Source organism: Lissotriton helveticus, chromosome 12, assembly GCF_964261635.1.
Source record: "Lissotriton helveticus chromosome 12, aLisHel1.1, whole genome shotgun sequence".
In the NCBI taxonomy this organism is placed as follows: Eukaryota; Metazoa; Chordata; class Amphibia; order Caudata; family Salamandridae; genus Lissotriton; species Lissotriton helveticus.
The window spans coordinates 32,418,562-32,444,601 of NC_136073.1; the positions used below are offsets into that span (position 1 = coordinate 32,418,562).

At 51.6% G+C, this 26,040-nt stretch overlaps 1 protein-coding gene across 1 annotated transcript in view; it reads right to left on the reverse strand.

Moving 5' to 3' along the window:
- Positions 1–9,630: 9,630 nt before the first annotated feature.
- LOC144799322 (uncharacterized) overlaps positions 9,631–26,040 on the reverse strand; it is a 61,868-nt gene continuing 45,458 nt past the window's right edge. Inside the window, exon 2 of the mRNA XM_078670571.1 lies at positions 9,631–9,753. Coding sequence (XP_078526697.1) covers positions 9,631–9,753 — 123 coding nt within the window. The remainder of the gene's footprint in view (positions 9,754–26,040) is intronic.

The window sequence follows — 26,040 nt, forward strand, 5'->3', positions numbered from 1 at the left end:
CTGGAATGATGTCGGGATAACCTTCCAACACTCAACTTGGCGCTTCTCTGAAATGGTGTCGTGATAACTTTCTGACGCTCAACGTGGCGCTTCTCTGGAATGGTGTCGCGATAAGCTTCTGCCGCAAAAGGTGGCGCTTCTCTGGAATGGTGTAGTGATAACCTTCCAACACTCAACGTGGCGCTTCTCATGCAATGGTGTTGTTAAACCTTCCAACACTCAACGTGGCGCTTCTCTGGAATGGTGTCAAGATAACCTTCCAACACTCAACGTGGTGCTTATCTGGAATGGTGTCGTGATAACCTTCCAGCGCTCAACGTGGCGCTTCTCTGAAATGGTGTCAGGATAACCTTCCAGCGCTCAACGTGGCACTTCTCTGGAATGGTGTCGGGATAACCTTCCAACACTCAATGTGGCGCTTCTCTGGAATGGTGTTGTTATAACCTTCCAACACTCAATCTGGCGCTTCTCTGGAATGGTGTCATGATAACCTTCCAGCGCTCAACGTGGAGCTTCTCTGGAATGGTGTTGGGATAACCTTCCAGCGCTCAACGTGGCACTTTTCTGGAATGGTGTCGGGATAACCTTCCAACACTCAACGTGGCGCTTCTCTAGAATGGTGTCGGGATAACCTTCCAACACTCCACGTGGCGCTTCTCTGGAATGGTGTCGAGATAACCTTCCAACACTCAACGTGGTGCTTCTCTGGAATGGTGTTGTCATAACCTTCTGACGTTCAACGTGGCGCTTCTCTGGAATTATGTCGGGATAACCTTCTGACACTCAACATGATGCTTCTCTGGAATGATGACGTGATAACCTTCTGATGCTCAACGTGGCGCTTCTCTTGAATGATGTCGGGATAACCTTCAGACACTCAACGTGGCGCCTCTCTGGAATGAAGTCGGGATAACCTTCCAACACTCAACATGATGCTTCTCTGGAATGGTGTCGTGATAACCTTCCAGCACTCAACGTGGCGCTTCTCTGGAATGGTTTTGGGATAACCTTCCAACACTCAACGTGGCGCTTCTCTGGAATGGTGTCGTGATAACCTTCCAATACTCAACGTGGCGCATCTCTGGAATGATGTCGGTATAACCTTCTGATGTTCAACATGATGCTTCTCTCGAATGATGATGTGATAACCTTCTGACGCTCAACATGATGCTTCTCTGGAATGATGACGTAATAAGCTTCTGACGCTCAACCTGGTGCTTCTCTGGAATGATGTCGGGATAACCTTCCAACATTCAACGTGGCGCTTCTCTGGAATGATGTCGTGATAACCTTCCAACACTCAACGTGGCGCATCTCTGGAATGATGTCCTGATAACCTTCAGATGCTCAACGTGGCGCTTCTCTGGAATGATGTCGGGATAACCTTCCAACACTCAACATGATGCTTCTCTGGAATGGTGTCGTAATAACCTTCCAGCGCTCAACGTGGAGCTTCTCTGGAATGGTGTTGTGATAACCTTCTGACGCTCAACGTGGCGCTTCTCTGGAATGATGTCGGCATAGCCTTCTGACACTCAATATGATGCTTCTCTGGAATGATATCGGGATAACCTTCTGATGCTCAACGTGATGCTTCTCTGGAATGACTTTGGGATAACCTTCCAACACTCAACGTGGCGCTTCTCTGGAATGGTGTCGTGATAACCTTCTGACACTCAACGTGATGCTTCTCTGGAATTATTTATTTATTTATTTTAAGAGTTTTATATAGCGCTGGCTAGACCCAGAGGTATCAGAGCGCTTTACATGAGGATCAACAATAGAACAGAAAATCAACGATGCTTCTCTGGAATGATGTCGGGATAACCTTCCAACACTCAACTTGGCGCTTCTCTGAAATGGTGTCGTGATAACTTTCTGACGCTCAACGTGGCGCTTCTCTGAAATGATGTCGAGATGATAACCTTCCAAAACTCAACGTGGCGCTTCTCTGAAATGGTGTCGTGATAAGCTTCTGAGGCTCAACGTGATGCTTCTCTGGAATGATGTTGGGATAACCTTCTGACACTCAACGTGATGCTTCTCTGGAATGATGACGTGATAAGCTTCTGATGCTCAACGTGGCGCTTCTCTGGAATGATGTCGAGATAACCTTCCAACACTCAACGTGGCGCTTCTCTGGTAACCTTCTGACGCTCAACATGATGCTTCTCTGGAATGATGACGTGATAACCTTCTGACGCTCAACGTGATGCTTCTCTGGAATGATGGAATGGAATGGAATGGAATTGGATTTATAGAGCGCATGGCTGCCCTTGAGCGTCCCAGCGCTAAAACAGTTAATAACAGAGCAAATGAGGAAGAAGGTTTAGGGAACTTTGGGGAAAAGGAAAGTTTTGAGTAATTTTCTGAACTTAAGGTATGAAGGTTCCTTCCGTAGGACCCTGGGCAGGGCATTCCACTTTTTTGCTGCATTCAGCGAAAACCGACGACCTCCAGTGCGGGCCTTCCTTACTCTAGGAGTAACGGCCAGGTTTTCTCCATCAGATCGAAGAGCCCGAGTGGCTTTATAAGGACAGATCAATCCCCTAAGGGCTGGAGGGCCATTACCTTGGAGGGATTTGTAGGCAATACATAGTGACTTGAAGGAAATTCGCTCCTGGATTGGGAGCCAGTGCAAGGCTCTAAGCAAAGGTTTAGCTGAGACCCATCTGGGGGCTCCCATAAGGAGCCTTGCTGCGGCGTTCTGGACCCGCTGTAAGATGTTAATCGTGGCCATGGGGTGCCGCCAGGAGGAGGGCATTGCCATAATCCAGTCTGGCCAAGATTAGTCCCTGAATCAGAAGTTTTCTAGATTCGAAAGGGAGCAGGGGAAGGACCTTCCTCACCGCCCGCAACGATCCAAAGCATCCTCCAGCCACCTTCTGCGCATGGGTCATGAAGGTGAGTTGGGGTTCAAACCAAACCCCAAGACTCTTAACTTTCTCCTTTGGGGATGGTAGGTCCCCCATACAGGGAGGCCAATGGTCAGAGGACAGAGATGGAACTGGGTGACCCATGACCATAATCTCGGTCTTCGCTCCATTGAGTCTAAGTTTGGAGGCAGTCATCCAAGAGAAGATAGCTGATAGGCAACTTGATAGATCAGATGGGTGTCCCCTTTGTTGTGACAGCGAGACGATGAGTTGAGTATCGTCTGCATAACTAATAGATTTGATCCCGAAGGGGGCTACTGCCTCCTCTAACGGGGCCATATAGACATTGAACAGTGTGGGGCTCAGGGAGGAGCCCTGCGGCACCCCACACTGCAAGGGGACGGGTTTGGACATTGAGCCATTCTCCCAAATCCTAAACGATCTTTTATCGAGGAAGGACTCAAGCCATCTAAGAGCCAACCCTGTGATGCCCAATTTGGCAAGGCGCTGGACCAAGGTTGGGTGGTCGACGGTATCGAATGCAGCGCTTAGATCCAGGAGGATCAGGGCTGCAGATCCCCCTGAATCTAAGATGCATCTTGCTTCTTCAGTAGCCACTAGAAGGGCAGTGTCTGTACTCTGACCCGGGCGAAAACCAGTTTGGGAGTCGCTCAGGAGACCATTCTTTTCCAAATAGTCTGAGAGCTGCCTATTCACCAGCTTCTCAGCCACTTTGCCCATTCCTGGAAGCAAGGAGATTGGGCGGTAGTTGGCCATGTCCGAGGGGTCTAATCCTGGTTTCTTCAGGAGTGTTTTGATTTTAGCTTGCTTCCAGCTAGGGGGGACTATGCCTGTGGCGAATGAGGTGTTTAGAAGCTCTGTGGCCATAGGTGAGATCGTACTCAAAATTTGTTTGAGGATGTGCATAGGGGCTGGGTCGGATGGGGAGCCACTTTTTATGATTGCTAGCGTGTTACCGAAGTCTTCCTTGGTGATGGCACCGAAGGCCTCGAGCTGGGGACTGGGAGAGACGGGGGTAGGGGGTTCTCTCGAAAGTAGGGTGGGCATTTGGGGAAGGCTATCTAGGATTTTTTGTATTTTGCTGTCAAAAAACTCCGCTAACTGATCGCATCTTAATTCGGGGTCTCTGTGTGTGGTTATAGGGGCAGAGATTTTGAGCAGCTGATTAACAATTTTAAAAGTTTCCCTGGAGGAGTTAGCTGATGTTTTAATTTTCTCCTTAAAGAATTCTGCTTTAGATTTCTGCCGTGCAGCTTTGTAGAGTCTCAGAGCGGCCTGGTAGGAGGTTTTACTAAGAGTTGACCAATCTTTCCTCCACTTCCTTTCTAATTTCTTACAGGCTTTTCTGAGGTCTCTCAATTCAGTTGTAAACCAGGGGGATTTAAAAGTACTGCTCTTTTTTGTTTTTAATTTAAGAGGGAGAACCGTGTCCAGGGAGTTAGTAAGCCAGTTATTAAAGTTTTCATCCGCCAGAAGTGCATCAGGTTCTGTGTCCGGAGTTGATTGTTCAAGGGCCCGAGTGATCTCCCACCGATAACCTCGGCCAGTCTCTCTGCAGTGTACGGGGACAAGTGGCCCGGTCTGTTTCAGGGTGGATTTCCCAAGAGAAAGGGACCAAAAAATGGTCAGACCACGGTAGGGGCAGAGGAGATTGAGCTCTCAGCTTGGGGAGATTAGAAAAAATGGGGTCTAACAAATGACCTTTATTGTGGGTAGATTCCCTATTTATAAGATCCAATTCAAAGGCTTTTAGGTTTGAAATAACATCAGCTGCTGTTTTATCATTAGGATCGTCGAAATGCAGGTTCAGGTCTCCCAAAACCAAGAAGTTGGAGGACCGAGCTGCAGCTGCTAAGGTGGATTCTAAAAGGGAATCTAAGAATTGTTTTAGGTTACCCGGCGGGCGGTTAATGAGGAATCCCGAGAGGGAGGATGTAGGTGTCAATTGGATGTTGAAACCCGTGCTCTCCGTGTCTAAGATTCCACTATCCTCCAATCTACAAGTCAGGGATTCCCTATAAATTATAGCAAGACCCCCCCCTTTCCCCTCATCACGGTTACGAGTCTGGATCCTGAAACCGCAAGGTAGGGCAGAGATGGTATCAAAATCAGTGAAAGGGGTTAACCAGGTTTCCGTGAGGAAAAGCAGATCAAGGTTGCTATCCTCGATCAGCAGGTTAATTTCTACCGCATGTTTAGGCAAAGATCTACAATTAAGTAATGCCATCCTCAGGACTCGGCAAGTTTTCTTGCAGTTGGTCCCCACGGACCGACAGCGGCAGAACGGAGCCATCGTCCAGTCCAGTTGAAAACAACCTGGATCCCCGTGGTTTTGTAGCGCCAGCAATTGATCCCTAGTGAGAGCAGCTGGATCTAGCCGAGAAATGGGCATAGAGGCTGGCCCTAGGCCCGAACTGGCCCGGACGGGCCCAGACGGGCTTGCCTCTGGCGCGCCTCTGGCGCGCCATCGGCGCGCCCGCTGCGCGGACAGGAAATGGCCTCCATTTTGTAGCACCCGGGCCGTGATTCGCCCGACCGCTAGGGCGCTGAACCTACTCTCTCCCCAAGATGGCGGCCAAAGTCGTCGCCCTTCGGGAGCCTCTTCAGTCCGAGTGTGGCCCTAAATCGGCCCTCGGAGAGCTGGACGCACCGGGGTTAAGCGTCCCAAGTGTGGAAGTAAGGCTGTGCAAATTAGCGGCTAAAAACGCAAGTTTCCTCAATCAGGTCAACACACACAAATGTTAAAACAGTAGTAAAATAATTGTTTTTTAAAAAGGGGTCAAGGGCCTAGCTCCCGGCTTTCCGCCTCAGAATGATGACGTGATAATCTTCCAACACTCAACGTGGCGCTTTTCTGAAATGGTGTCGTGATAACCTTCTGACGCTCAACGTGGCGCTTCTCAGGAATGATGTCGGGATAACCTTCTGACGCTCAACGTGGCGCTTCTCTGGAATGGTGTTGTGATGATAACCTTCCAAAACTCAACGTGGCGTCTCTCTGGAATGGTTTTGAGATAACCTTCTGACGCTCAACGTGGTGCTTCTCTGGAATGATGTCGGGATAACCTTCTGGCGCTCAACGTGATGCTTCTCTAGAATGATGTCATGATAAGCTTCTGACGCTCAACGTGGCGCTTCTCTGGAAAGATGTCAGGATAACCTTCCAACACTCAACGTGGCACTTCTCTGGAAGGTTGTCGTGATAACCTTCTGACGCTCAACGTGGCGCTTCTCTGGAATGATGTTGGGATAACCTATCGACGCTCAACGTGGCGCTTCTCTGGAATGATGTCAGGGAAACCTTCTTACGCTCAACGTGATGCTTCTCTGGAATTATGACGTGGTAACCTTCTGACGCTCACATGGCGCTTCTCTGGAATGATGTCGGGATAACCTTCCAACACGCAACGTGGCGCTTCTCTGGAATGATCTCGGGATAACCTGATGACGCTCAACCTGGCGCTTCTCTGGAATGGTGTTGTGATAACCTTCTGACGCTCAACGTGGCGCTTCTCTGGAATGATGTCGGGATAACCTTCTGACGCTCCAGATGATGCTTCTCTGGAATGATGTTGGGTTAACCTTCAGACGCTCAACGTGGCGCTTCTCTAGAATGATGTTGTGATAAGCTTCTGACGCTCAACGCGGCGCTTCTCAGGAATGATGTCAGGATAACCTTCCAACACTCAACATGGCGCTTCTCTGGAATGGTGTTGTGATAACCTTCTGACGCTCAATGTGATGCTTGCGTGAGATCAACCAATGTTAGGAAGTAGGAGGCCAGAGTTAGGTGGTCAACCAGAATTATGAGGCTAGAATTATGCGGCTGGACTAGGAGATCAATCAGTGTTAGGAGGGAGCAGGCCGGGATTAAGAGGTAAACGTTAGTTGGTCAGCCGGAGCGAGGTGTCCGGAATCAGGAATCAGGAGACCAGAGGTAATAGCTAGGATGTATTTAGGAGGCCAACAAAAGTTGTAAGGCAAGGTGGAAATTAGTAGACTAGAATGAGGAGGCAGGCCATACTTAGGAGGCTGGAGTTAGGGGAAATCTGGTGTTTGAAGACCAGAGTTAGGAGGCCAGAGTTAACAGAAAAGCTGAAAATAGGAAAATAGGACGTCAGAGCTAGGAGGCCAGAGTTAGGCCAGTGTAAAAAGGTAGGCCAGAGTTAGGAGGCCAGAGTCGGGCGAAATGTAGGAAACCGGAGCTAGGCCAGAATTAAGAAGCTGGAGATAGAAGGAAGGTTGAGGTATGGAGATCAGCGTTAGGTTAGTGTTCTGAGGCCAGAGTTACGCCAAAGCTAGTATAGAGGCTGGAATTAGAAGACCGCAGTTAGAATGTAGGCCAGAGTTTGGGTAGAGTTAGGAGGCCAGAGTTAGGACGAAGCTAGGTTGGAGGCCAGAGTTAGAAGACCAAAGTTAGAAAGTAGGCCAGAGTTTGGGTAGTGTTAGGAGGCCAAAGTTAGGAGGTCAGAGTTAGGCTAGAGTATAGAGGCCAGATGTAGAAGGAAGGCTGAAGTTTGGAGGCCAGAGTTAGGTTAGTTTTAGGAGGCCTGAGTTAGGATGAAGCTAGGATGAAGGCTGGATTTAGAAGGTACCCGAAGTTAGGAGGATGGAGGTAGAATGAAGGCCAAAGTTTGGAGGCCAGTGTTAGGATAATGTTAGGATCCAGGAGTTAGGCCAAAGCTAGGATGGGGGCTGGAGTTGGAGGACTACAGATAGAAGGTATGAGGTAGGTTGGAGTTAGGAAGCCGGTGTTAGGAGGTAGGCCTAAAATAGGACGAAGGACGAATTTAGAAGGTACCTGAAGGCTAGAGTTAGGGTAGTGTTAGGAGGCTGGAGTTAGGCCAAAGCTAGGGCGGAGGCCAGAGTTGGAAGTTAGGAGGTAGGCCGGAGTTAGGAGACTGGAGGTAGAAGGAAGACCGAAGTTTGGAGGCCAGAGTTAGGTTAGTGTTAGGAGCCTGGAATTAGGAAGAAGGCTGGATTTAGAAGGTCCCCGAAGTTAGGAGCCTGCAGGTAGCCGAAGCTAGGATGGAGGGGAGGTAGGCCTGATGGACGGAATGCTGAATGAATCATACATTCACCCCCAGTCAAGAGATCTGGGCCTAAATCCATCCTTTTGCTCAGCATGCCACCCCAGTTTAGACCCAGCCATATGCAAATCGGAAACAAGCATCCTGGGACGGTTTCTGGGTAACACCCCTCATCAGATCAGCCAGGCTAGCTTGAATCCAGTGACACAGGGAGCAAGGGACCCACGTCTGGGCATACCCTGCCAACTCAGGGTGAAAAGTGCTACGCAAAAAAATGATGGACGGAATGCTGAATAAATCATACATTCACCCCCTGTCAAGAGATCTGGGTTAAATCCATTGTTCTTTTGCCCACCATGCCACCCCAGTTTAGACCCAGCCATATGCAAATCAGTCTTGACCTTATGCCTCAAGGGAACAGTACAGACCGAACTGCCAAGCCATGTCCTCCCTGGTATAAGAAAGGCCGAAGTTTGAAGGGCAGAGTTAGGGTAGTGTTAGGAGGCCGGAGTTGGGCTGAAGCTAGGATGGATGGCTGAAGTTAGAAGACCACTAGTAGAAGGTAGGCTGGAGTTAGGAGGCCGGAGTTAGGAGATAGGACGAAGGATGGATTTGGAAGGTATCCGAAGTTAGGAGGCCGGAATTTGGAGGTAGGCCAGAATTAGGAGGCTGGAGGTAGAAGAAAGTGGTACACAAGGGGGTGATGATGGACGGAGCATCTGAACCAATCAAACACTCTCCCCCAGTCAACAGATCTGGGTTTAATCCATCACCGTTCTTTAGCCCACTCTGCCACCCCTGTTCCGACATGGCCATTTGCAAATCAGTCTTGACCCTGTGCCTCATGGGAACAGTCCAGCCCGAACTGCGAAGCCATGTCTTCCCTGGACCGGAATCAAGCTTCACAGGACCGGTTTCTGGCATTCCAGCCGTCTTCAGCCCGGCTTGCTTGACTCCAGTGGCAAAGTGAGCAAGGGACTCATGTCTGAGCATACCCTGCCACACTTATGGCGGCCAAAGTGGTACACAAGGGGTGGTGATGGACGGAGCATCTGAACCAATCAAACATTTGGAGGTAGGCTAGAATTAGGAGGCTGGAGGTAGAAGAAAGGCTGAAGTTTGAAGGCCAGAGTTAGGGTAGTGTTAAGAAGCTAGGGCGGAGGCCGAAGCTAGGTTGGAGGCCGGAGTTAGAAGACCGCAGGCTGGAGTTAGGCCGGAGTTTGGAAGTCAGTCAGGGTTGGAGCTGGGCCGCAGGCTCCAAGCTAAGTGGCGCTCGCAGAGGGAGGAAGCCCTCTCAGAGAGGTATTTCTCGCACGCACGCTCGCTCGCATCTCGGCGGAGTTTTACAAGCATATGTTTTCTGCCGCAGACAGCTGCTGTCCCGGCCTTTTTCATGTGTAACGCGAGAGCCGGCCGGCTTATTGTATTTTTTTTTCATTATTATTATATTTTACGAGTCCCCTGAAATGGCGCAGGCGAGAGAGAAACTGTCCCGCAGCCCCCCAGCCAGACAGCAGTAAAGATTTAATGGGCGCACAGGTGTGGAGGGGGCGCGCGGGGTGGCCCCACCCTGAAACATTTTTGGGGTAAATGAAGTGCGGGTGGAGGGACAGAGACAGGAGGGAGAGAACATTAAATGAGGGGACGAGAGACGATAAAGTTGTGACTGCGGGAGAGGAACTCGGGGGAGGGAATAAAATGCGTCATTTCTTCCTGGTGATCTGCAGGCGCCTCGTGCCTAGTGCCTTTTGCATGGACTTTGCACATAAAGCAAACCACTTAGGGGCTTGGAAGGTAGCGCTAGATTTATTTGAAGAGTTGGCTAGCTGCCGAAAATGACAGGAATGAATGAGATCAGAAAAGGAAGCGAGAAAAGAAAACCAGAGACAGAAAAGCAGGCAGAATTACAGGAAATGAGCAGGAAATGCGAATGATGGGAGAAAAGAATAAAAGCAAGACTGTAGTGCCGCGAGGAAAGAAAGAAAGAAAAAAAGAAAAGAAAGAAAGCAAGAAAGAAAGAAAGAAAGAAAGAAAGAAAAGAAGAAAAGAAAAGAAAGAAAGAAAGAAAGAAAGGAAAGAAAGAAAGAAAGAAAGCAAGAAAGCAAGAAAGAAAGAAAGAAAGAAAGAAAAGAAATAAAAGAAAAGAATAAGGTAGGGAACGGCAGGAAAAAAACTAAGGACTATAAAAAGCAATAGGTCAAAAAAACGAGACAACTCAAAAATAACGAAAGAAATTAATGCAAAAAGTGGGAAGAACAACTAGAAAAGGAAAGAAGGAAAATGAAATAAATGCATATAAATGTGAAATAAAGGAAGCCTGCACGCAAGAGAGGGGGGTGGGGGAATAAAAGGAAGCAAGCATTGGGGTGGGAGAAAAGAGTGGACCAAATATAAAGGACAACCTAAAAAGAAGGCGAAAAAAGAAAACTTCATAAATAAAGGGAGATATAGAGAAACAGGGGAAAGTCACAGAAAGAAGTGAAAAAAGAAAGCAGGTAAGAAAGGGAGAAAGACACGACAAGGAAATAAAGAAGAAACAAGTGGATTAAAGAAGACGAATAAGAAAGAACACCGACAGAGGGCAAAAAAACAAATCAGAAAAGCAACAATGAAAGAGAGGTAAACCAGAAACATAAAAACATCGAAAATAAGTTGGAAATAATTGTTGTAAGAAAAAAACAAAGAATAGTAACATAGTTTGAGAAAGATACTCAACGGAAGGAAACTTAGAAAGAGGGCGGGGGTAAGTTTAGATGAAATTTTTTTTTTTTTAAAGAGAGCTGATATGAAATGAATAAGTTGTAAAACGTCAAATGGTGCGGGGCGAGGGATGAAGCCAGCGCAGACAGAGAGCTCTTGTTAGCGTGAGCCATCACTTCCAGGCAGCCGGGGGTCAGATGTCGCATGCCGCGCGCGCTCTGATGGGTCCCAGATCACCTTTCCCCGGTGTCGCGTTGCTGCCATCTGCCGGCGGGCGGGAGAATGGCGTGACTACTGGACGCGCTTAAGGATGAAAGAAAGACGAGGGCTCGGATTTTAGGGGCAGATGTATCAACATCCTGATTTGCGAATGTAAAATAGCGATTTTTTAGAAATCGCTGTTTGAGATTTGCAAACAGGGATGTATGGAGAAAATCGCATTTCTTTTGCGATTTCTTAAAATTCTTTAATTGCAATTAGCAAATTGCAAATCGCAATTAAGGGTTGGCCTAACGGCTAAGGCGCTCGACCTCAGACCTGGGGATCTGGGTTCGAGTCTTGGTAACGACGCCAAAAACCCCCTGTGATTCTGGGCAAATCACTTAATCTCCCCGTGCCTAAAAAATGAAAGCGTGTCCTCATGTAACGTAACTGGTGCTATGTACAGCGCTCTGATAACTGATTCGGTTCGGTTCTAGTTCGTGCTATATAAAACTCTGCAAAAAAAAAAAAAGGAATAATTTCCCATTCATTTCTATGGGCCTACAGGCCCGTAGGAATGAATGGGAAGTTATTCTCAATTTGCGATTCACAATTTGAGAATCGCAAATTGAGAATAATTTCAAGGGTGCAAGGGTGTCATAAGGACACCCTGATGCACCCCTGAAATTCACATGTGTGCGCATATAGCGCACATACATGCCCTAAGGGCATGTATGGGCGCCACATGGCACCTTCACAAATGCAAAAAAGTGCATTTGTGAAAGAAATCGCAAATTACCACCAACTTGAAGTTGGTGGTAATTTGTGATTCCTTAAGGCGGAATTGCACTTTTCTGGTGCTTCTTATATTGCATTTAAGGAATCGCAAAATTTGCGATTCCTTAAATGCAATCGCAAAATAAGGAATCGCAAATTTGCCATTCCTTATTTGGCACTCAGGTTTGCTACATACATACCATTTAGCAAAAATGCGTTCGCAAATGCCAAAATTCTGCGAATTTCGGCGTTTGCGAACGCGTTTGTGCTTGATACATATGGCCCCACTGGGCAACGAAAGTGGCACATTAAGGCATACATGCCAATAGATCCGATTCAGGCGGGAGACTACCGATTTAACAAGCCAAAAATGGCTTTATTTGCGCTTGTAAATCTCCCACATCCCTGTCCTAAAATGTTGGCATGTTTATTTATTTAAAAGTTTTATATAGCGCTAGCTTGACCCATAAATATCCGTGCGCTTTACATACACACAGTAAACAGCAGAAGGTTATTACATTACATAGTAGGTAGTAAGGAAAAAAAACAGGGGGAAAAAATACAGCATGGGAAATAAATATGCAGTGGAGCGGAGGGGGAGAGAGCAATAAAAGAAAAAGGCGAGAGTGACATGGTCCGGTCACCCACTATCCTTGAATGTCCAGAGAGAGAGGAGACAACTCGGATAAGGAAGACTAGGTTAGTTGACGTTGGTCATGAAAGTATTTATTTAGGAGATGGAATTTCAGGGTTTGAGAGTCTGTACCCCTCCAGGGCCGGACTGGCCGTTGCAGGCATCGGGCAATCCCCCTGTGCGCCGCAAGGGTGGGGGCCGGTTTTGGGCCCCTGGTGCCTGCCTGCCGGCCGAGCACTTTGCCAGGGCTGGTTTTGGTTCTCAGTCCAGCCCTGGACCCCTTACACTGACTGGCAGAGGGGCCTCTGATCTCAGAGAGTAGTGGTGGTGGGTGTTAATATCTTTCTGCAGCTGCAGCGCGCGAGCTGGCCTGACTTCCTTCAGAGCGCTCAGGGCGGGAGGGGGTCTCTTTACAGCGTAGTTTTCACATGGACTTATTAACAAGCCACAGATATTTAAGAGGCACTAATGAAATGTTGCAGTCACTTTATAGCATGCCACGCCCACCAAATAAGTGCTAAGGAGTTCCCTTGCGCTGGCCGAGAATACGATGTAAAAATTGTACTTTTTAAGCACAAGTTCCATATAAATGTCTTAAAACTCTAGGTGAAAACGGCAGTTAAAAAAAACACATTTCGCACTACTACTCATTTTTACTAAGGTTTACCTACATTTCCACATTGCTGTTTGTTTACTGTTTCCAGGAGAACAATGGATCACTGAAGATTGGAAAATTCATAACTTTTGTAACCGCTCCATTCTAACTTCCAGACCCAGCAAAAAAAAAAAAAAAGAAACATAGGAGCATATTTACAAGCCACCACTGGAGCGCCATTTTTTTTAACGCTGCGGTGGCGCTGCGTGCTGGCCCATATTTACAAGGCTAGACACCCTGCGTGGCTTTGGCTTTTCATGGCCTTGTAAATATGGCACATTTCATGCATCACTCTGATTGAAAAGGTCGTGCCGTGGGTGTTGCTGTGGGTGTCCACGCAACACCCATGGAATCTGATGCATTCGCAGATTTGCAAGTTTTTGTAAACCCGGGAATGCGTCAGATTCTAACGCCTCAGAGGAGGCATAAAAGTGGCACCACAATGAGGAATAACCTTATTTCTCCAAGTTTTTTCCTCTTTCTGCAGCACACATAGAAGAAGGAAAATGCCGTCAATGGTTGTCCCTTCCTGCACAAAAATCAAAAATCCCTGCAGCGTGGTGCCAGGGTGCCTGCATTGGAACTAAGCAACCTAGTGTGCGCCAGCACAGAGGAAAGGATGCGTCGTATTGTTGTAAATATGGCGTATCGCTGCACATTCCTTATGACGTAGCTCGGGACAGCAAGATGGCTTGCAGCGCGGCACCATTATCTTGTAAATATGCCCCATTATTTCCCCCAGTGTGCAAACATACACAATCTTTATTTTTTTTTATTTGTATTTTTTTTTCTTTTTTTTTGTGTCCTCATTTGCCGATACCCTAGTATAAAGAAGCAACCACCAACCACCACAACGCCACCGTAACCAGCCCTCGGATATGTTAACATGGCACGGACCCAGGCGCACAAAAGCTATTATTGGCGGGAGAAGGGATTCTTTACACAACAGGGAGACCTAGATCTCTCCATCTAGACGTGTTAACGCTTATGGGCAAGAGAGATGGGAGATCAGTGGGATTCGAAGTGGCAAATTTCATTTACTTTGCTAAACAAGCTTGTGAAACCAGCTTGGCTGAAAAGAAACCACCTTTTCACGCTACATCGTGCATACCTTTCTCCCCAGAAACTATCTAAATATCAACATGGGAAAAGTTGTAATACATGTAATCTGCCGGAGGCTTCGGATGTTCACATGTTCAAGGACTGCCCAGCAATTAGCTATTTTTGGGAGAAGGTGTTGGAGGCTCTGTCTTCTATGCTTAATACAACATTGCATATCTCTCTTCCCCTGATTATCTTTGGATTAGATGATAGCATCATTGGGCAGGCTAGATCCTTTTTGTTTTATTCAATCCTCCTGGCTAGGAGACAGATTTGCAGGTTTTGGATAGACGTAGCTCCCCCAACTTTTTCAGGATGGTTGACATCGCTCTACGAGGTTTCTAGGGTGGACCTGGCCAGATCCTGCAGCAGGAAAAAGCTTGCTTTTTGGGACTTTTTGGTAAAATGGAGGTAGAATGCCCGGGGTTGTTTTTTTTTTTTTTTTTTTTTTTTTTCCCCGGGTCCTATGATTATGCCTGTTTCCTCCTCCATGGACCGGTTGAAGGGTCTTCCCAGGTTTGGGCTGGTCCAACAGGCGTTAACACGTCTAGATACACAATCTTTATTGCAACACACTTAGAGTGTAATCAACACATGCTAATCAGTGCAAAAAAAGGTTCACAGTGGAAAACAACTGCCAACACACCAATATCTCACCTAAACCCATAGTCTTTGTCAAGTCACGTGAGCACTACTACCTTCCAGTAGCGATACAATCACACATGCATGTCATAGCTTGGCAGCCAATTAGAATGCATCTTGAGATTCAGAGCCCAGACACCAACACAAGGGTTGTTTGAATTGCACTTAAAGGACTACAAATCCCACAAGGCCAGAGTGTGGCCTTCTACCAGCACGATAACTCAGTTACATTTTACTAGTACAAAGTAACAAATTAAGTAGGACTTTAAAATAGCATATAATGCTCTACGTAGTACAGTCGCCCCACTTCACATAGCAAAATAACAGACCAGAAAATGACTACAATCCCACAATACCGGTACCGCAGAGAATTGATTAGCTAAATTATGTATCTATTATTGTAAGGCAAGACTGTTTAAGAATTCAACAGAGAAAGCTCAAGGGTTGGAGAGAATGTCTCAGGGAAACCTGGACATCTCAGAAACAACAGAGTAGCCAGGAGGCGTGGAGGGTCTGGAATAGCGCTCTATGGAGGTGGCGCTGAGAAGCAGGAAGGCTTTTCTGGATTGAGGGAGAATCAGGCCAATGTGAACCCCAGAACCAAGAGAGTCAGCCCTTTAAGAGAGTCAGCACTTCAGGAACACCATAAGATGTTGCCTTACAACTTTCGGGGTTGGTTGGTTCTTGCTGGTGTTAGTTTATTCATGCTTTCCTATCTTGCAAGTTTGTTGCCTCACCCCTTTCTCTGCATATTTTACATTCCTGCATCCTGTCACTCCTCCTACTTATGTGGCATCCTCCTCTTTAGCAAGCAATGCATTCTACAGCTGAGGTATGAGGCTTGTGCCATGCCCTCACAAACACACAAGCATAGCAAGCAATGCATTCTACAGCCCAGGTATGAGGCTTGCGCCATGTCCTCACAAACACAAGCGTAGCAAGCAATGCATTCTACAGCCGAGGTATGAGGCTTGCGGCATGTCCTCACAAACACAAGCGTAGCAAGCAATGCATTCTACAGCCCAGGTATGAGGCTTGCGGCATGTCCTCACAAACACAAGCGTAGCAAGCAATGCATTCTACAGCCGAGGTATGAGGCTTGTGCCATGCCCTCACAAACACAAGCATAGCAAGCAATGCATTCTACAGCCCAGGTATGAGGCTTGCGGCATGTCCTCACAAACACAAGCGTAGCAAGCGATGCATTCTACAGCCGAGGTATGAGGCTGATGTCATGCCCTCACAAACACAAGCATAGCAAGCGATGCATTCTACAGCCCAGGTATGAGGCTTATGGCATGTCCTCACAAACACAAGCATAGCAAACGATGCATTCTACAGCCCAGGTATGAGGCTTGCGGCATGCCCTCACAAACAAAAGCGTAGCAGGCGATGCATTCTACAGCTGAGGTATGAGGATTGTGGCATGTCCTCACAAACACAAGCATAGCAAACGATGCATTATACAGCCCAGGTATGAGGCTTGCGGCATGTCCTCACAAACACAAGCGTAGCAAGCGATGCATTCTACAGCTGAGGTATGAGGCTTGCGGCATGCCCTCACAAACAAAAGCGTAGCAGGCGATGCATTCTACAGCTGAGGTATGAGGATTGTGACATGCCCTCACAAACCAAGCGTAGCAAGCATTGCATTCTACAGCTGAGGTATGAGGCTTGTGACATGCCCTCACAAACCAAGCGTAGCAAGCATTGCATTCTACAGCTGAGGTATGAGGCTTGTGCCATGCCCTCACAAACACACAAGCATAGCAAGCAATGCATTCTACAGCCCAGGTATGAGGCTTGCGGCATGTCCTCACAAACACAAGCGTAGAAAGCGATACATTATACAGCCCAGGTATGAGGCTTGTGACATGCCCTCACAAACACAAGCATAGCAAGCGATGCATTCTACAGCCCAGGTATGAGGCTTGCGGCATGTCCTCACAAACACAAGCGTAGAAAGCGATGCATTCTACAGCCGAGGTATGAGGCTTGTGTCATGCCCTCACAAACACAAGCATAGCAAGCGATGCATTCTACAGCCCAGGTATGAGGCTTATGGCATGTCCTTACAAACACAAGCATAGCAAACGATGCATTCTACAGCCCAGGTATGAGGCTTGCGGCATGCCCTCACAAACAAAAGCGTAGCAGGCGATGCATTCTACAGCTGAGGTATGAGGATTGTGGCATGTCCTCACAAACACAAGCATAGCAAACGATGCATTATACAGCCCAGGTATGAGGCTTGCGGCATGTCCTCACAAACACAAGCGTAGCAAGCGATGCATTCTACAGCTGAGGTATGAGGCTTGCGGCATGCCCTCACAAACAAAAGCGTAGCAGGCGATGCATTCTACAGCTGAGGTATGAGGATTGTGACATGCCCTCACAAACCAAGCGTAGCAAGCATTGCATTCTACAGCTGAGGTATGAGGCTTGTGCCATGCCCTCACAAACACACAAGCATAGCAAGCAATGCATTCTACAGCCCAGGTATGAGGCTTGCGGCATGTCCTAACAAACACAAGCGTAGCAAGCAATGCATTCTACAGCTGAGGTATGAGGCTTGTGCCATGCCCTCACAAACACACAAGCATAGCAAGCAATGCATTCTACAGCCCAGGTATGAGGCTTGCGGCATGTCCTCACAAACACAAGCGTAGCAAGCAATGCATTCTACAGCCGAGGTATGAGGCTTGTGCCATGCCCTCACAAACACAAGCATAGCAAGCAATGCATTCTACAGCCCAGGTATGAGGCTTATGGCATGTCCTCACAAACACAAGCATAGCAAACGATGCATTCTACAGCCCAGGTATGAGGCTTATGGCATGTCCTCACAAACACAAGCGTAGAAAGCGATACATTATACAGCCCAGGTATGAGGCTTGTGACATGCCCTCACAAACACAAGCATAGCAAGCGATGCATTCTACAGCCCAGGTATGAGGCTTATGGCATGTCCTCACAAACACAAGCATAGCAAACGATGCATTCTACAGCCCAGGTATGAGGCTTGCGGCATGTCCTCACAAACACAAGCGTAGCAAGCGATGCATTCTACAGCTGAGGTATGAGGCTTGCGGCATGCCCTCACAAACAAAAGCGTAGCAGGCGATGCATTCTACAGCTGAGGTATGAGGATTGTGACATGCCCTCACAAACCAAGCGTAGCAAGCGATGCATTCTACAGCCCAGGTATGAGGCTTGTGGCATGCCCTCACAAACCAAGCGTAGCAAGCATTGCATTCTACAGCTGAGGTATGAGGCTTGTGACATGCCCTCACAAACCAAGCGTAGCAAGCATTGCATTCTACAGCTGAGGTATGAGGCTTGCGGCATGCCCTCACAAACACAAGCGTAGCAAGCGATGCATTCTACAGCCGAGGTATGACTCTTGCGGCATGCCCTCACAAACCAAGCGTAGCAAGCATTGCAAGCAATGCATTCTACAGCCCAGGTATGAGGCTTGCGGCATGCCCTCACAAACACAAGCGTAGCAAGCGATGCATTCTACAGCCGAGGTATGACTCTTGCGGCATGCCCTCACAAACCAAGCGTAGCAAGCATTGCAAGCAATGCATTCTACAGCCCAGGTATGAGGCTTGCGGCATGCCCTCACAAACACAAGCATAGCAAGCGATGCATTCTACAGCCGTGGTATGAGGCTTGCGGCATGCCCTCACAAACACAAGCATAGCAAGCGATACATTCTACAGCCGAGGTATGAGGCTTGCGGCATGCCCTCACAAACACAAGCGTAACAAGCATTGCATTCTACAGCTGAGGTATGAGGCTTGTGACATGCCCTCACAAACCAAGCGTAGCAAGCGATGCATTCTACAGCCCAGGTATGAGGCTTGTGGCATGCCCTCACAACCCAAGCGTAGCAAGCATTGCATTCTACAGCTGAGGTATGAGGCTTGTGGCATGCCCTCACAAACCAAGCGTAGCAAGCAATGCAAGTTTGTTGCCTCCCCCCTTTCTCTGCATATTTTACCCTCCTGCATCCTGTTGGACAAGCCCCATGAAGGGCTCGCTCCCTCCCCGTATAACAGGGCCCTGGACCCGGCCTTCCAGGTACTACCCGCAGAAGCAACCCCCAACCCGTCCCCCATGGGACGTCTGCTCCCGGGAACCCCTGTGTCCCTGGCCTGGGCCACCGTCAGCACTCTTGCCCGGACCAGCCGCCATCTTAGACACTGCGCCACGAGGCCGCGTGGCCTCAGCTCGACCCCAACCCCGGGCAGGCCAGGTCCCGACATCCCGGCACCACCATCCACCCAGGAGGTGAACGGACCACTTGGCAGGTCAATGGGAGTAAGGAGTGTCGATGGCTCTCCCCCGCCAGGTGCCGATCACCCCCAGCCTCCCCGGGCGCTGGCTCCACCCCCCTGCTGGGTGTCTGGACTCCCTCATCCCGGACCCCCCGACCTCCAAGAGCGAGGGTCCGGACATCAAAGAGCGCCAGACCTATAACTGAGGCAGCCCCAGAACAGGAAGGCAGTTGTATCCTGGAGTCGAGAGACACTGAGAAGAACTCATCCTTGACGGACTGCTGGCGCTGCCGCAGCCCTGCCTTGTGAACTATTGTCCTGCCTGCTGGCACTGCCGCGGCCCCCTGGAACCTTCATCCTCGTGGGACCTGCTGGCGCTGCCGCGGCCCTCTGCAACCTTCATCCTCGTGGGACCTGCTGGCGCTGCCGCGGCCCTCTGCAACCTTCATCCTCGTGGGACCTGCTGGCGCTGCCGCGGCCCGTTGTAACCTTCATCCTCGTGGGACCTGCTGGCGCTGCCGCGGCCCGTCGTAACCTTCATCCTCGTTGGGACCTGCTGGCGCTGCCGCGGCCCGTTGCCACCTACGACATCTTCGGTACCTGCTGGCGCTGCCGCGGTCTGACCCGTCCGAACACCGAGCTCGAGGATTGTGAGCTACCACCGTTACACCTCAGTACCTGTCGGTACCAAGACTGACCCGCTACCCCCTTCCCCTACTAGAGACTAGAATTGAGAGGATCATCGTGTCCTGACCTCCTTGTATCGTACCACCTCACTCAAAGAATTGCCTATAAAAGGTGTTACCCTGATCTTCGTGTGGTGTCCATCTGTGGGGGGGAAGTTACCTGTCTGTGCGATCGCTGGAGACGGTCCTCACTGGAGGCCTCTCCCCTTGTGCTCGGCCGACCCTCCAGGTCCCCGTCTAACATTGGTGGCAGCGGTGGGATCCGAACCAACGCGTACCGTACAGACAGTAACTCACCCTACGACTAAAAACCACAATGACGACCAAAGAGAGCGGATCGGCAGAGAAGTTCCAGATGGAAAAGCTGGAAGAATACAACCACAGAGAGCTCAAACAATTTTGCATGGACTTAGGCATTGCTACCACCGGGCTAAGCACAAAAGAAGACTTCAAAAACGCCCTAGAGGCCTGGACAGAGACGAATACCGCAACCCCCCGGGACCCCGAAGCCCCGGAAGTCAACACCACCCTGACGGAAGAACGGAGAACAGGCCCCTCCCGAGAAGAGATCCAGGAGCGGGAAAAAAATAGATTACACGAGTTAGACTTGGCACGGCTCAAATTAGACAGAGAATTGAAGCTGGCGGAACAAAAAATAAACTTAGAACACTTACGGCTCAGAGAAGAGCGAGAGAAAAAACAGAGACAGAGGGATCTCGAAGAAAAAAGACTGGCATACGAACACGAGTGCAAACTAGCCGAGATAGAAATACGCAAACTGAACAAAAACCTAGGGGTGCCCGAGCCACCGCGCTCCCCGGGTACTACCGAGCAGAAGGTCCACATCCCCAAGGATGTGGTCCGAGAATATCACCGAAACGACGACATACAGCAGTGGTTCAAGGCCTATGAGATCGCCATGACTGCCCACCGGGTCGCTCGAAGTGACTGGGGAGCCGGTCTATGGGGGAGATTCGTCAATGAGGGCCGTGATGCCCTGCTGCAGCTTCCGGACCATCAAATGACGTCCTATGACCACATGAAGGCCGCCCTCCTCAGTCGATATGGGCTTACGCCTGAAATGTACCGCCAAAGGTTCCGCAACTGCACCCGGATCCCAGGTACAACGTGGTTGGAATACGTGAACTATTTCAGCCGGGCCTTCGAGGGATGGATCAAGGGTAACAACGTAACCACTTACGAACAACTCTTCAATCTCATTGTGTGGGAGCACCTCTCCAACAACTGTTTCGTCGAGCTCAGGCAGCACCTCCTCGACAGTAAATTGACTGACCCACGGCAGCTCGCCACCGAGGCTGACCGGTGGGAGAGCACCCGAGTGGCCCGGAGTGGGCCGAATGAGCAGAACAGAACCAACCAAGGTCTTCATCGTCCCCGGGGAGGAGGAGGAGGACAGGGCCGGGGCAGAGACGCTGTCCCAGTCGCTCCCGCTAACACCACCCCGCCCCCAGCAGGCCGGGGAAACCCCCCGATGCGCCCGGGGTTCCGAGCCAACGTTACGTGTCATCGATGCCAGCGAGTCGGCCACTATGCCAGTGACCCGACCTGCCCGAAGAACCAGGTTCCCGGGCCCCGCCAGGTGGCGGCCGCCGCCCTAGGAGAAGAACAAGTCTCCGAAGACTCGGAAGCCTACGAGTCGGAGCAGTTCGAGTGGGAACCCGCCGCCATGACCCTGGCCTGCCTAGGAGGAAGAGACATGGTCCCGCGGACTCCCCTGCCCGCCAACACTCGGAAGTACAGCCAATGGGTAAGCATAAATGGGCGCAAGGCCGAGGCACTGCGTGACACTGGGGCCAGTGTGACGGCCGTCCGTTGTCACCTGGTGACCCCAGAACAAATTCTGCCAAACGTGCTTTGCCCCATCCGATCGGCAGACAACTCGGAGAGCCTGTGTCGGATGGCCTGCATCCCCTTCGAATGGGGAGGAGTGTCCGGCATGCTGAAAGTAACTGTCCGCGACGATGCCCCCGTGGACTGCCTCCTGGGGAACGATCTCGAGAGCTCCCCGTGGGCAGCTGTTGAAAGAAGAGAGCATCTGGGGAGGTTGGGTCTCCCGGACTGGGCGTGCGTGACCACCCGGTCCATGGCCACCCGCACCATCCCTAGACCAGAAGACCCCGAATGGTCAGCACCTCCGCCCTCGATCGCTCCAGAAGAAGACTTCATCCATACCGACCACCCGAAACCCACCCCAGAGGGGTCCGCACAGCCCCCCGAACTTCCCGACCTGGCTCAGTGGCGTCAAGAAGGGGGGCCCACCCAAGAACAATTCCGGCAGGAGCAAAAGACTTGCCCCTCCCTCGAGGGACTGCGACAGCAAGCGCTCGCCCAGGGCCAAGGAGACACCACCGGGGCCCACTGGGTTTATTGGGACAATGATCTCTTGTACAGCGAGCAGAGAATCGCCGAGCTGGGGGCCGGTCGAGTGCTGGTGGTGCCCCTCCACTTCAGAGACTTCCTGTTGAACTTGGCCCATGATGTCCCCCTGGCTGGGCACCTGGGGCAAGACAAGACCTACCACCGCCTGGTGACTCACTTTTTTTGGCCCAAAATGAGAAATGACGTCTCCAACCACTGCCGGTCCTGCCCGACCTGCCAGGCCAGCGGGAAGAGCGGCCGCAACCTCAAGGCACCCCTACAACCATTCCCCGTGGTGACCACCCCGTTCGAAAGGGTGGGAATAGACATTGTGGGGCCCCTGGACCCCCGAACAGCACAAGGGCATCGCTTCATCCTGGTCCTGGTGGACCACGCCACCCGCTATCCTGAGGCGGTCCCCCTTCGTACTATAACAGCCCCAGTAGTGGGTCGAGCCTTAATGGGGATCTTCTCTCGAGTGGGCTTCCCCCGGGAAGTCGTCAGCGACAGGGGTACGAACTTTATTTCAAAGTATATGAAATCCCTCTGGCAGCAGTGCGGGGTCACTTACCGATTCACAACCCCCTATCACCCCCAGGGAAACGGACTGGTCGAGCGGTTCAACCGCACTCTCAAGGGGATGATCATGGGGCTAGAAGAACCCCTGCGCCGCCAGTGGGACGTGCTACTACCGTGCCTCCTCTTCGCCTACCGAGAAGTCCCCCAGAAGTCCCTCGGCTTCAGCCCCTTCGAACTCCTGTACGGACACCCCGTTCGCGGGCCTCTCAGCCTAGTGAAGGAGGAATGGGAAATGGCCCCCCTAAAAACCCCTCCAGACGTCTACAAGTACCTCCTGACCCTCCGCAATCAGACCCGGAAATTCAGGGAGATCGCCAAAGCCAATCTCGAGGCCAGTCAAGAGGACATGAAGAAGTGGTACGATCAACATGCCTCCTCCATCGAGTTTGAACCGGGTCAGCAGGTATGGGTGATGTCCCCCATCGAACCGTGTGCCTTGCAGGACAAATGGACAGGGCCCTTCAAGGTGATCGAGCGCAAGAGTCCCGTCACCTATCTCATCGACCTGGAGTCCCCCCGGAACCCCCTCCGGGTTCTCCACGCCAACAGACTCAAACCCCACTTCGTGCGCTCAGAGCTCAGCCTGCTGATGGCTACCGACAGTGGCGCGGAAGGAGACTCCGAGCCCCTCCCTGACCTACTGAGGACCCGTGAAAGAGATGGTTCGGTGGACGGGGTCCGACTCTCCGAGGCCCTGACCCCAGAGCAGCGTCAAGATTGTCGGGCCCTCCTGCGGCCGTTCGCAAACCTGTTCTCCCTCGCACCCGGAGTCACCTCCTGGTGCCTGCACGACGTGGACACTGGGGACAGTCCTCCTGTCCGACACCGGGCGTACCGAGTACCGGATCGGGTACGTACATGCATCCAAGAAGAAGTCTCCAAGATGCTCGCCCTCGGGGTCATCGAACCTTCGGACAGTCCCTGGGCCAGCCCGGTCGTCCTGGTCCCCAAGGCCGCGGCCCCGGGCACCCCACCGGAGCTCCGATTCTGCATCGACTATTGGGGTCTGAACGCGGTCACCCGAACCGACGCTCACCCTATCCCCCGAGCAGATGAACTAGTCGACCGCATGGGGGCAGCTCGCTACCTAAGCATCTTCGACCTGACAGCGGGCTACTGGCAGATCGGCCTCAACCCCAGGGCCCAAGAACGTTCCGCTTTCTCCACCCCGGATGGGCACTACCATTTCAGAGTGATGCCCTTCGGCATGAAGAACGCTCCAGCCACTTTTCAAAGACTGGTGAACCAGGTATTGGCGGGCCTCGAAGAATTCAGCGCCGCCTACCTGGACGACATCGCGGTATACAGCCGCCACTGGACAGACCACCTCCACCACCTCTGAGAGGTCCTGCAGGCCCTCCAACAGGCCGGCCTCACCATAAAGGCCAGCAAGTGCCAAATCGGCCAGGGGTCCGTGACCTACCTCGGACACCAAGTGGGGAGCGGTCTGGTGGCCCCCCTCCAACTCAAGGTAGCTGCCATTCAGTCCTGGCAACCCCCCGAAACACAAACCGAGGTCCGAGCCTTCCTGGGGCTCACCGGATACTACCGGCGGTTCGTGAAGGACTATGGCAGCATTGTGGGGCCCCTCACGGAACTCACGTCTAAGAACCACCCAAAAAGAGTCAACTGGACTCCCGACTGTCAAGCGGCCTTCGAGAAGCTGAAGGCCGCCATGTGCACCGCCCCTGTACTCCAGGCCCCCGACTACAGCCGCGAGTTCATCGTGCAGACCGATGCCTCCGACCATGGTATTGGGGCCGTCCTCTCCCAACTGAACCCCGAAGGAGTCGACCAACCAGTGGCCTTCATCAGCAGACGCCTACTGCCCCGAGAACAGCGCTGGAGCACCATTGAGCGAGAGGCCTTCGCAGTAGTATGGGCCCTCAAGAAGCTCCGGCAGTACCTCTTCGGAACCCATTTCCGGGTACAAACAGATCATCGGCCCCTGCAATGGCTCATGCAAATGCGGGGGGAGAACCCCAAACTATTGCGATGGTCCATCTCCCTGCAGGGGATGGACTTCACTGTAGAGCATCGCCCTGGTCAAGACCACGCCAACGCGGACGGCCTGTCTCGCTTTTTCCGCCTCGACGAGGAAAGTCCCCAAGAAGATGGGTGACTATCCCCGCCTTCAGCTGGGGGGGACGCATGTTGGACAGGCCCCATGAAGGGCTCGCTCCCTCCCCGCATAACAGGGCCCTGGACCCGGCCTTCCAGGTACTACCCGCAGAAGCAACCACCAACCCGTCCCCCATGGGACGTCTGCTCCCGGGAACCCCTGTGTCCCTGGCCTGGGCCACCGTCAGCACTCTTGCCCGGACCAGCCGCCATCTTAGACACTGCGCCACGAGGCCGCGTGGCCTCAGCTCGACCCCAACCCCGGGCCTGGCCAGGTCCCGACATCCCGGCACCACCATCCACCCAGGAGGTGAACGGACCACTTGGCAGGTCAATGGGAGTAAGGAGTGTCGATGGCTCTCCCCCGCCAGGTGCCGATCACCCCCAGCCTCCCCGGGCGCTGGCTCCACCCCCCTGCTGGGGGTCTGGACTCCCTCATCCCGGACCCCCCGACCTCCAAGAGCGAGGGTCCGGACATCAAAGAGCGCCAGACCTATAACTGAGGCAGCCCCAGAACAGGAAGGCAGTTGTATCCTGGAGTCGAGAGACACTGAGAAGAACTCATCCTTGACGGACTGCTGGCGCTGCCGCAGCCCTGCCTTGTGAACTATTGTCCTGCCTGCTGGCGCTGCCGCGGCCCCCTGCAACCTTCATCCTCGTGGGACCTGCTGGCGCTGCCGCGGCCCTCTGCAACCTTCATCCTCGTGGGACCTGCTGGCGCTGCCGCGGCCCTCTGCAACCTTCATCCTCGTGGGACCTGCTGGCGCTGCCGCGGCCCGTTGTAACCTTCATCCTCGTGGGACCTGCTGGCGCTGCCGCGGCCCGTCGTAACCTTCATCCTCGTTGGGACCTGCTGGCGCTGCCGCGGCCCGTTGCCACCTACGACCTCTTCGGGACCTGCTGGCGCTGCCGCGGTCTGACCCGTCCGAACACCGAGCTCGAGGATTGTGAGCTACCACCGTTACACCTCAGTACCTGTCGGTACCAAGACTGTCCCGCTACCCCCTTCCCCTACTAGAGACTAGAATTGAGAGGATCATCGTGTCCTGACCTCCTTGTATCGTACCACCTCACTCAAAGAATTGCCTATAAAAGGTGTTACCCTGATCTTCGTGTGGTGTCCATCTGTGGGGGGGAAGTTACCTGTCTGTGCGATCGCTGGAGACGGTCCTCACTGGAGGCCTCTCCCCTTGTGCTCGGCCGACCCTCCAGGTCCCCGTCTAACACATCCTGTCACTCCTCCTATCTATGTGGCATCCTCCTCTTTAGCAGGCGATGCATTCTACAGCTGAGGTATGAGTCTTGCAACATGCCCTCACAAACACAAGCATAGCAAGCGATGCATTCTACAGCCG